Source organism: Lytechinus variegatus, chromosome 8, assembly GCF_018143015.1.
Source record: "Lytechinus variegatus isolate NC3 chromosome 8, Lvar_3.0, whole genome shotgun sequence".
Classification (NCBI taxonomy): domain Eukaryota; kingdom Metazoa; phylum Echinodermata; class Echinoidea; order Temnopleuroida; family Toxopneustidae; genus Lytechinus; species Lytechinus variegatus.
In genome coordinates, this window is record NC_054747.1 from 36823890 (window position 1) to 36835876 (window position 11987).

The 11987-nt window shown below is 37.0% G+C and overlaps 1 protein-coding gene across 1 annotated transcript in view; it reads left to right on the forward strand.

Moving 5' to 3' along the window:
- LOC121420450 (cilia- and flagella-associated protein 44-like) overlaps positions 1-11673 on the forward strand; it is a 35428-nt gene extending 23755 nt beyond the window's left edge. The window contains exons 26-35 of the mRNA XM_041615092.1: positions 188-302; positions 854-1040; positions 1761-1876; positions 2760-2936; positions 3486-3682; positions 4230-4455; positions 4992-5126; positions 7304-7318; positions 9436-9504; positions 11362-11673. Coding sequence (XP_041471026.1) covers positions 188-302; positions 854-1040; positions 1761-1876; positions 2760-2936; positions 3486-3682; positions 4230-4455; positions 4992-5126; positions 7304-7318; positions 9436-9504; positions 11362-11496 — 1372 coding nt within the window. The 3' untranslated portion in view covers positions 11497-11673. The remainder of the gene's footprint in view (positions 1-187; positions 303-853; positions 1041-1760; positions 1877-2759; positions 2937-3485; positions 3683-4229; positions 4456-4991; positions 5127-7303; positions 7319-9435; positions 9505-11361) is intronic.
- The last annotated feature ends 314 nt before the right edge of the window (positions 11674-11987 follow it).

Consider the following 11987-nt stretch of genomic DNA (forward strand, 5'->3'; position numbering starts at 1 on the left):
TGATGATGGTGTTGATGGTGATGATGATGATGATGATAGTAGTGGTGATGATGATGATGATGGCGATGATTTATAAATGGAACATAGCATAGTATTCATAAACTTGCTCATTGAATGTACCTTAGATTGTAATCCAATAATTCCAAGGTTTTGAGATAAAGTTTCTGTGTGTTCCTTTCTATTCTAGGCGGGTGACTCTATTTGAAGAGTTGCAACTCCTGAAGGAGTTTGAGAAACGAGAGAACGTCCTTGCAGCCAAGGTTGATGTTAAGATCAAGGAACGCTCAGATATGCAGGCTAAGGTATGCTTACTCTCAATGCATTACTTGCATGAAATAACTATGAAAATTTTATTGTGTACATTGCTTTTGCAGTGACTGTTCTTTATGGCAAAGTTTACCCCATAAGTATGGGATTTGTAAAATCAGATAAGCCTAATTCTGAAAATTTCATCAAAATTGGATGTAAAAAACAATGTTATGACATTTTTTTACACAATATTCATACATGTATACATATTAGAAGCCAATGATGACCCATTTTTTTTCTATGTGTAATGTACTTGTGTGAATAATAGAATATTTTTTGTTTGTGAAAGTACTACAGTATAAGGAAGTGCTTCGTGGAATAAAAAAAGATTATTGCAATTGCAATCCTACCTATTCAGGGAGATCATGATGTATATTTTTATCATGGGGAAAAAGTGAAAAAAAGGTTCATATTTTACAGAGCAAATTTTAAACTTACGTACAGCAATATACTTAAATGGAAGGAAGCAATTGAAACTACTTAATTGTCTGTATTCAGTGATATTTGTATTTACCTCGATACATATTTACTCATTCCTGTAAAGGTGGTTGAATGTCAGATGAAGCTTGATGGGAAACGGAAGGACATTGAGAAGCTGAGTGAGAAAGAGAAGGCCCTCTATGCCACCTTCCAGTCGTCTCTAGGAGAGAATAACAAGTTCCAGGAATTCTTGACCAAAGTCTTCAAGAAGAAGATCAAGAGGGCCAAGAAAAAAACCAAGACAGAAGGAGGTATGTTACTGGAGCATTTTATGATCCACTTTCACTATTAAAAACTAATACATTCTCAGCCAATCAAATGGAAGTATTACACAAAGTTTAATAGGTTGTCACCGAACTGGCAAAAGACTTCTTGAATTGTGCTCCGGGGGGGGGGGGGGGTTTACAAAGATTGGAGTATTACTTAAATACCTAGTTAACTGTGGTATAAATGGCATGACTACAATGGTCGAGTCATGCCACTAAGAGGATGCATGTTACTGTGTATTGATCAATAAGATAGCACGTTGCATATCATGTACGCGGCGGCATTTTAGTGCAACTCTAAGCTAAACTTCATCTTTGTGAAACACCCCCCCTGATAATGTAGATAACTGACATTGACTTATTGCATTAACTTCAAACTTTGCCGAAGTATGCATACATGAATGGCAATGATCTGATTGTTTTTAGAGGACATGAGAACAAGGGTCATTGAGGTCACTATTTGAAATTTTAAAAGGTATTGTGTTTTATGATCTTGTTCTGGCAATGGTGGAGACATAAATTTTGACTGCATCTAGTTATAGGCATGTTACTAAACCTGGGGCCTGTAACACAAAACTTAGCAATGATCGTAGAACAGTTTTTACGATTGATTCCATTGACTACAATGTACAATCTAGTTTACGATCAATCGCTAACCTTTGTGTTACGGTCCCTTAAATTTATTTCAAAATGTCATATCTACAGAGTCTGATGAGGAGAGTGATGAGAGCTCCGATGATGAGTCTGACTGGTCAAGCGATGATGACGAATCAGGAGAAGAGCAGCTGGATGATTCAGTCTGTCCTCCGGGCTGTGATCAGGTAAGACAAAGAAATTAGTGAGGATGAGGATGTTGATGGTCATCGTTCCTTGCACCATCTGTCGCCACAGTATGCGCTTTGCAATATGCACAAGTCACATTATGACAGACTGCATTAGAGTTCTTGTGCCAGCTGTGGTGGAAAAATGGGTAGCGACCACCGTTTACGAAAGATATCAAAGACAGATCTATGGACCTGGATAAGAAAATGTAGATATACATCATGCCAATCTCATTACCGAAGTTTAATTTCATTTATTAAAAGATTGATATTTGAATGTCAATATTGTTACATAAAAGCTAAAGGAGAAAGAATTTAAAAAGTTTACTCTCAGATAGAATTTATTAGCATGAATGATGCTAATGACATTTGAATACGGAAAAAATTGCCGGAAGCCATCCGATGTAATGAGATTCCTGCAATGTTCTATCTTGAAAATGAAAAAATGAAAGTGAAAATCCATAATTTATTGTTCGAAATAGACGTGAAATGAAATACTCCGAAAATTTGCTTTGCCCAATTGATCGTGGGCCCGGCAGCCACCGTGCAGCGCCAGATCGACGAGGCTCTATCCCTTTAATTGTTGAACGCCAAACAGGGTAGCAGCAACTCCCATCTTTTAACGTCTTTTGGTCTGACGCGGCCGGGGTTTGAACCCCCGACCTCCCGGTTGTGAGACGGACGCTCTACCAACTGAGCCAACACACCGGTGTGTTGGCTCTTTTCTGGTGTTCCAGACTGTTTCAGGCCTAATGATGATTGTGATGCTTAGTTAATGATGAAGATAATGATGTTGATAGTGTTAATCAATGGTGACTGTAATTTCTTGACGCAATGGATAAGAAGATTCATACATGCACAATTTCTTTCTATCTATCATCAGGCATTGTTTGATAATACCTGTGCTCTCCGGGAGAAGCGTCTAGACATTGAGGAATTGATGGCTGAGGAGAAGAAGACAGCGGAAGCCCTGAAGAAAGAGACCGATGCCTTCACCAAGAAACAGAAGATCATTGAGAATGGTCTTAAGACAGCAGAAGCTGACCTTGAACAGTTCCAGGTGAGTTAGTGAACCCTGAGACTTCATCCGGTGAAACATTTCATTAAACAAGTGCTTAGAGCTCTGAGTCAAGGATATCAGTAGCTTATAACGACAGTCGCTGATTTTCACAGACAAATTTGCTGTGAGCAAATCGGAAGATCTTTGAGAATGGTTTCAAAATAGCAGGAGCTGACCTTGAACAGTTCCAGGTGACCCATGAGGCTTCATGAGCAGAGCATTTCATCAAAGATCTTGTCAGTAATTCTCACTCACAATTATGCTCTGAGCCAGTCAGACACAAGAATTTTAGTAGCTTATATCAAATAATGAAAATCACTTGCTATTTGTTTCATGGAATGTGTCCCATGTTAAACATGTAGTCATTGACCCAGTTCTGCAGAACCTAAACAAGTGCCTAGTTTTTACCGAAATGTAACAAACATTCCCAATAAATTTTGCTATATCAACTCTTCTACACTCAGAAATTTACAGTAGAATTTATTATGTAACTTGTGGACAGTTCATGAACATTGATGATAAGATACTATATTTTTCTTTACTTTATAGCTTGAGAAACAACAGAAGCTGAATGAGCTTGATGTGATAGTGACTCTAAGGCTTCACCAGGTTGAGCATGTGGTCAACGGCTCTGTTCCTCAAGACCTTAGCCAGTGTCTAGTCTTCACCAACCAAGCCATTAGGAGACTGCAGCAACGGATCAGGGAATTGAAGGAAGAGAAGAGCGCCCAGCGAAGACATTACAAGTGAGTTTGTACAGTATAGAATTGGGGAAGGAGAAGAAAGGAGTCAGAATGATCAAATTTTCTTAAGTATGGAATATTTCAATTTTGTACTCCTTACGATGTGAAACAAGTTAGATTCCTCCCTGAATACATGTATGTGGAATTGTCATAACCCATTGTGATTCAACCGAGAGGGCCCTTGTCTTATCCTAAGAAACTTAAATTCACACAACAAAATGCCCCCTCCCTCAAAAAGAAAGAGAAAAAAACAGAGAAAAAGACATCATTAGTGTTCCCATTTGCAATCTTGCTATTCTGCATATATCTTTTTCTTGAAAATAAGGGAAACTTTGAAATGTATTTTTTTACATAATACATCCAATTTCAGTGTAATTTTCTGCATAAGGCTTGATATTTTCTCTTCGCTCCCAAACCAATATTTATTATTACTATTTTTTTGAGGGGGGGGGGGCAGTTCCCTTTGACTTAGTGTGATAGTCTACATGTTACTTATAATGATATCAAACTTTGTGTTATCTTATGGGATCTTGACTATCTTCTTCTCCAGGGAGCATCGCCAGAAGCATGTCCAGTTGATCAAGGATCGCAAGCTGATGGAGGCCCGCATCGATGAGCTGGAGGAGAAGTCTAACGACATGATGAGGCTCAAGTTTGGCCGCATCGTCGACCTGGACAAGATGGAGACAGTGGGGGTGAATCGGAACGTGGAGGAACTCAAAGAGAAGATCAGAATCAATGAGGGGGAGAATGCACAGGAGATGCAGAAGTGGGAGGTTAGTTGGTGTCCAAGTTTAAGTTGAAGCTATAGTTAATACTTAAAGAATTTGATTGGTGGTAGTGATGAAGATGACATTGATAATGATGATGGTTGTATTGATGATTTTTGATGATGGTGATGATGATTATGGTGTTGATACTGGTGGTCAAGTATGATGGTGGTTGCCTGGTGGTAATATGGTAGTGATGATGATACCGGATATAGTGGTAGTGATGATTATGATAATATAGATGGTGGATATAATGATGATAGTGATGATAATGGTGTTGTTGATAATGATGGCGATGCTGATGGCGTTGCTAGTGGTGATGATGTTGATATTGATGATAGTGTCGACGACGATGACAATAATGCAGTTTGAACCTAATTATCTACACGTTAATATGCAAGTATTATTGAAGTTATTGACATTTTATTAGCAACGTGAAACTTTTGCAATGTATTGACACTGATCTATCAAAAACTTAACAGTTGTGTCTCTGAGTGTGAATTGATTAAACAAAATTCCTCATCACCCCTTTTTCTCTTCAGAAAAAAATCCTTGCCAAGAAGAGGCGCATAACAGAGCTAACCAAGGATAACACGGAACGTCTCCGGCAGCTCACGTTCCTGGTAGGAGAGAATAAGGACCTAGAGAAAGAACTAGATGCCCGCCAAACAAGTCTGGTGAGTATACAGCTTTCATGCGCCCGCCTCTATATAATGGCTACTTAAACTTATGATTTCCATGGGGCAAGTGCTGGTATATTCAATTTCTTCCCATCGGCATTTGACAGTTAATGAATTTTGCTGTTATAACAAGTGTTATTAAATGGGGCTCATGATTTTCTGTTTATTAAAAACTTGTTTTTTGAAAAACCATTGACCTATCTTCAATTTATACGAAGTGGAAAATTACTGTTTGACAGGCGCTAGTGTATCAACTTGCCAAGGCTGTAAAGTGAGAGTGACATTAAAAATGTTACAACTTCCTAATACATCTTGAATTAGATTTATAAAAAAATCCCCAAATATCATTAATTTTTCCCAATTAGAATGTAGATCATCAAATTTAGCATGATGTGAATAAAACCATTTGTTTTGAAAGTCCTTTTGGTAATGATAATTATCATGATATAAAGTGTTTTGAAAGCACTAAATCCACTAGTGTTGTGTGTTTTAGGTGCTGAAACCCCTGGATATGCTAAAAATATCTGATATTGTCAAGGAAATAATTTTCATTTCTCTCTGTAATTAGAATAAGTATGACTTAGATGTGCCTAGCGAGAAGGTAAGATATTTTAGATGAATGAAAGACTTGCATTGTTCATTATACAATGTGTATAGCTGTGTTGCTTTACTTGTTGCAAAGTATTTTATTTGAATTATTCTGCTTTTAGCATAGTTGCTCAAGTTGAACGATTGGAATTTCAGTGTTGTCCAGTTTCAGCATTTTATTTGTTTGTTATTTTTTTTATGATTTAATCTTGAGTATCATTTAGTTCAGTGTTTTATTTTACCTGTGTAACTTTTATATGAAGAAATTAATGGGGGACAAGGAAGGAGAGAATGAGATCTGGAGGAGGAAAATCAGGAAGAAGAAGGAGGGGATGAAGAAGAATGAGAAGGAGAAGAAGAAGAAGAAGAAAGAAAGAAAGAAGAAAAAGAAGGAGGAGAAGAAGGAGAGGAAAAGGAAGAAGAAGGAGGAGATGATGAAGAAAAAAAGAAGAAGGAGGAGGAAAGAAAAAAAAGAAGAAGGAAAGAAGAAATAAAAGAAGATGGAGGAGGAGGAGAAAAAGGAGAGGAAGAGGAGGGAGAGGGAAATCGAAGGAACAATGAAACTTCTGGGGAAATGAGTGTGGATTAAGAGTTGATTGTAATAGAAATACATGTAACAAGCACAGTAATACACATTGGCATAGCTGTCAGTAAGTCTGCATTGTATAACCCTTTTGCTTTGGGCTTACACCTTTAATTTGTACTTTGTAAGATTTGCTTTGGCAAATTCGCACATTGTGCCTTGAATTGTCTTCTGAAATTTCATGAAACGTTTCATTTCTGTACTCAAAAAATGTAAGGTATCGTACAATAAAGGCAGTTGTATTTCATACCCAAATACTTGTAAATTTCTCTCTATACATGGCTATGTACGTGAACGTAATCATCATTTTAATGGGATATTGATTCATATGCTTGCTATGTAAAGGAGAGATGTCACAACACTGTCGCAACTTGCATGCATGTACTATAAAATGCACAAATTTTTTAGTTCATGCATATGTCCATTCAATCTGCAAATAGTATGCAATCCATGTGGCATCACTATAGTCGTTTCTTTGTATGAGCTTTTGAAACGTGCTGTACATTCACGCAGAACACAATCTCTTGTTTGGTATTGATATTATACAGTCGTATTATTCTGATTATGAAGAGAAAATCATCAAGCATAAAAAGTAAACATACACCAATATTTGCACAAATTTAAAAGTTACTGGTAAGAACTGGTGGATAACTTTGAATGTACCCATAGGTTTGACAGTCTCACTACATGACAAAAGTGTTACATGGTCATTTGGGCAAGAATGTTATTCATTCTGCTGCATTATATACCATAAGATCAGTATTACTTTGATTATGGTACTGTTTGTGATGTAACTGGATACCATTTTGCCTATTTTCCCATATGCGTTCATTAAAGTGACAGGGCTTATCAAAACATTTTTATTCAATTTCAGCAAGTTCAACATTCGCTTTCTTGTTTTATTTCATTCTTATTTTGATTTTTATATTTATGATGTTTATATATTTCATTTTCAATATTATTTTGATTTTATCAATTTGTTTATTAATTAATGCTAAATCAGACTGGGCAGAAATCGGTAATTCTTAAATTTGATATTTTTAAATCTTGTTTTTGTCTTTAGCATACTAAATCCCTCACCAGTTCACTGTATGTCTGTTTTTAATATTTTTCTAACTCCCTGAATTTCCAATTATTCACTTTTAATATGATTTGATTAAAATTGATCCCCTTTTCTTTGCACAGGCATGTATGTATTAATTGCTCAGGGACCTCTTTATATGATAAATATTCATTATGGTAATTACCATGCAAGCCTTGATTTTGATTGGCTGTCGAATCCTGTCAAAACACTCCATGATTTCTTTTCATAAATTATTCTGTTTTGTTTGTTCAGTGAGTAAAAACAATGATTTAAAAAGAATAAATAAACATTAATTTGTACAGCGCAGCTTTTATTTGAATATATTCAGCCGGCGGTTGTTTAAAAGCAATTTAAATGTTCTAACTGAGAAATGTTAGTCAATTAACAATAATCTTTTCAGAAACGGCTTTTTTGTAAAGTTCATGTGCCCTTTCCTCCTTGAAACAACTTTATACACATGAACCCAATACCCCAAACTTTCTAAGAAGGAAGAGAAGATTATATGCTAATGATTCAAAATGACTTCCCAGCACATCCCAATATATATTTTTTTAAATGCCTCTGCCATATATAGTCGCCAAGGATGATATTCATTGACGCGGGGCATAAGTCGGTGGTATAAAGAAGTAATCATTGCTTAACAACGAATATATATATACAGGCTAAGATTAGTCGTTCAGTTTGGGGTCAAAACCAATGAAGTTTGTTTCCTACATGTATGTAGGTGAATATGACCTTGAGGCGGCAATGTTACCGTGGGGAAGATTGGAAATGTTTCTAAAAATAGGAAGTCATCAATAATCTGGAATTTATGAACGAGACAGGAGTGTTAAGGGTGATAGGTGACATCCACATACACTCATGATATATGAAGGAATGAAGTAGGTTGTATATATGATGTAGAATGACAATATTATCCTGTTACGGGATGTTACTAATTGCACATTTTTTTTAGAAAGTCTGTTCCTTCTATTCACACCATTGCCCTCCCAACTTACCTTTTCTTGCCCCTTCCCCTCCCTTTAAATCTTAATTTTCTATGTTTTTGTTTGACCAATTGACCATTCAATTCTGTAATTCGCATAGGCTTTATACACAGTTCCTACATTACCAGTGGACATTCTTGTGATGAGAATTTTTTTTTTTCTCATTTACATGTACCTGGTATGATAATATTGTTTTTACTTTTAATACAAGTTGTGTTAACAGGGTTAATATTTGACATTGTTTTTAAGTTTGAACTTTTACTAATTCTAATGAGCTCTTCATGGTATGTTCTGGTTAATTTTTTTCTGACTTATGTTTTCCCATTGACTGGGAGATTATGCGATAACACATATTTTCCATAGACCCTATCCAACATAATGGGGGGGGGCCTCTGTCTTCAACAAAAAAATGAGAGAAATTCTTGTGGCCCTTTTACATGAGGCTTGGTGATTGATCTTAGGGCTAGTTTTAATGATTGATAATGCACAATCAATCAGCCCAAGATTAGTCATTACATTTATATTACTAAACCTGACGGGTGTTTCATAATGTTGTTTGTAGATTACGACCAACTTTGCGAACGACTGGTGGCACTTTTTTGTGTTAAATGATATTGGTGCATGTTGATTTAGTTCTTAAGAAAGAGTATCCAGTCTTCGTAAAGTCACTCTTAACTTACAAACAGCTTTATGAAACACAAACCTGGACCATCAATTATAGAGTATTTAGTTTTTATTTGGTTGTAAGCAAGAATCGTTGTAGGTTTGTAACTCAGTGATTATTTCTTTATCTTTTGTGATTTCGGACCAGTAAATCTGGCTATTTCTGAAAAGTCACTGGCCCGACAGCAATTTTTATCGGTCTTGGACTGTCTGACTGGTGCTGGTGTCACACGCTGTTGTCGGTGGGACATAGTGCTTTCTTCATGGCCTGCCTCTATGAAATAAGTTAGATGCATGTTAACACACAATTAAGTCTTTACTCATCTGCCTGTACCATTGTGATGTATTAATTAAAGTTTATGGGCGACTCTGACATTCTGTCACATTATTTTATTCCCATAGGGCAATGAATTCCAGGGCAGCCGGAAAGCCGATGTGGTAGAGAGGAAACGTTTGATACAACTTGTGCAGGTAAGTTATCTGTCTTCATTCAAATAAGAATTCAACAAAAATGATAGTAAAGACCGAGGGGGGAGGGGGGGTTACTCGATCTAAAAAGTGGTATGTATGTGCCACGGGCGAGACAAAAAAACAGGCCTTGGAGCGGGCTTACTGTAAAAAGGAAGGTCCTCGGACTGGGCTTCGGAACTACACATGTTTTTTTTTAAATGTGGGTCCCCTCCATGGCACATACCCACCACGCATTATATACCGAGTGCCCTGGGAGTAGAGAGAGAAAAAATCTTCATACATGGTGCTTTCAAGATGCACTTCAATCCAAACTTCCTGTGTGTGTATGAAGTCTCTCTTCATTTTACAAAGCTCCATGTACCATTCACTCCCCCAATCAGACATGACAAGCAAGATTTAATACTTCCCCAATAATAAAACATCTTTCCTGACACACATACACAAAAGCAATAACCCTGTGCCATGCCCTACTACTTGGGGAAACACTAAATTTAGCACCGGCTTAGTCCCAAAGCTCACATTTCAGTAAACAGATGGGACTAAGCGGGCTGAAATCTCTTCAAATCCACCCATTATCCTGCTTGGATCATCAAGAGATAAAGGAAACGATGCGACGATGAAGATCTGTGGTGCGCGCCTTGTTGCCCGATCGAGTGATGCGATGATGGCACACTCAATTTCCCCATTTTCCCTAAACTGTACTCTACTAGTAAAATTAGGATAAATTCAATTGAAATTCTATTAAGATTGGGTATTGTGAAGAGAATATGTTAGTTTTGCCAGAAGGGTGATTCCGAGACATTATGCTCAGGTGAAGATTGCTCCAGATAAGATTTGCAGACATAGCCAAAAATAGATGATTTACCAAACTAATCCTATGGCAACTGTTATCTGTATTCCTGCATTATTCTGAATTGAAAACCTTTTCACAGATAAACCCCAACCTTAACCCTTTGTAGTAGAAAAGTTAAAACAGGAATAGTTTTAGCTGGGGCAAATGTTGACTCATTGGTAATGAAAACCTCACCTTAAATAAGATATGAGCAATAGACATTGAAAGAAGGAATATGATTCATACACAGATTTATTAGAAAATAAATCTCTGGAAACGCCAGCCTTTAAAAGTGGAGCCAAGTCTTCTGGAGGTGCCGTCTTTCAGCGGCTCCAAAAATAGAATCCGATAGGCCAGGAATATGTGCAGTATTCCCAAATCAGTCATATCAAGTCCTACCGCCGAATGTTATTATCATCACATCATCGCTACATGAATTTGCAGAAAGGATCATGGAATGTGACATTTTGAGAGAGGAAGAGAGATATTTTGTTGTTTTTGTTGATGGTAGTGGAGTTTGGGGTATTTTTAGAAAGAGATGATACTTTAATATCCAAGACCACCAAGCAAGTTCAATCACATGGTTATCAATGTCATGAAAGTCGGTTAATTTTTAGACCCCCCCCCTTCCCCATATCAGTGTGCTGTTGAATATGGCAAGCGGACAAGTCATTTGCCTTTCATCTGAAATGCCAACATATCTTTGGGGAGAAATCAAAGTGTTGGGGAAACTTTTTGGAGATTTCCTGGAACAGATCAACAAGAAACACTTGCAAATATATTACCTTCATCACCTAAATGGATGTATTCAACATCGACACACAAGCATGGTTTATCGCTATATATACTTCATATAATTTTATAGTATTAGCCATTAATGGCGTTTTATTGCACATTTTTGTTTAAATTAAATTGCAGGGTTGGTTGGTAAGTGACTGCCCAATAGTAAAATAACCTGTTATGTAATCAATTCATATTCTTTAATTGTGATATCGTTATCATATATACCTGTCCGTCCTTTGCAGCTCCAAGCCCAAGAGATTGAGGCACTGAAGGAAGAGATTGGTCTTCTTTCAAGGAAAGGGGGTCACATCCTTCCCCCTACCCAGCCCCCAGCTCCACAGACACCCCATGGCGTGAGGTCAACGGTCAACAACTAGGTGATGCGTACCCCTACCCGACCTCTGGCCCTGCAAACACCTGTTAAGGTCAATAGTCAGCAAAGAGGTGATATCATCTTTGTAGTTTGAATCACTACTACACTGTATTTACTCAAAGGAGTCACTTTCTCAGAAAAAGGACCCGTTAGATGTTGTATCTGAAATTTTTTGTTTCGTCCGACAGTTACCATAGTATCAGTCAGACACAAGGGGAGAGTTTCATAAAAGGACGTATCATTGTTATATCTGACAAGTCTATTTTTATCGGATAGTTACCATAGTAACAGTTCTTGTCAGCCAATCAAACTTCTGGAAAGTTATCGGATTGGACATCTTGTCACACAAAACACTGATGAAACCCTCCCCAGAGAAACTTTTGAAGTAAGGATTTGTCAGATGTTTTTTCAAACAAGTCCTGTTTTATCTGCCAGTTACTATAGTAACGTACAAAAAATATTGATAAAATGCTCTTTCGTTTTTATAAATCTATC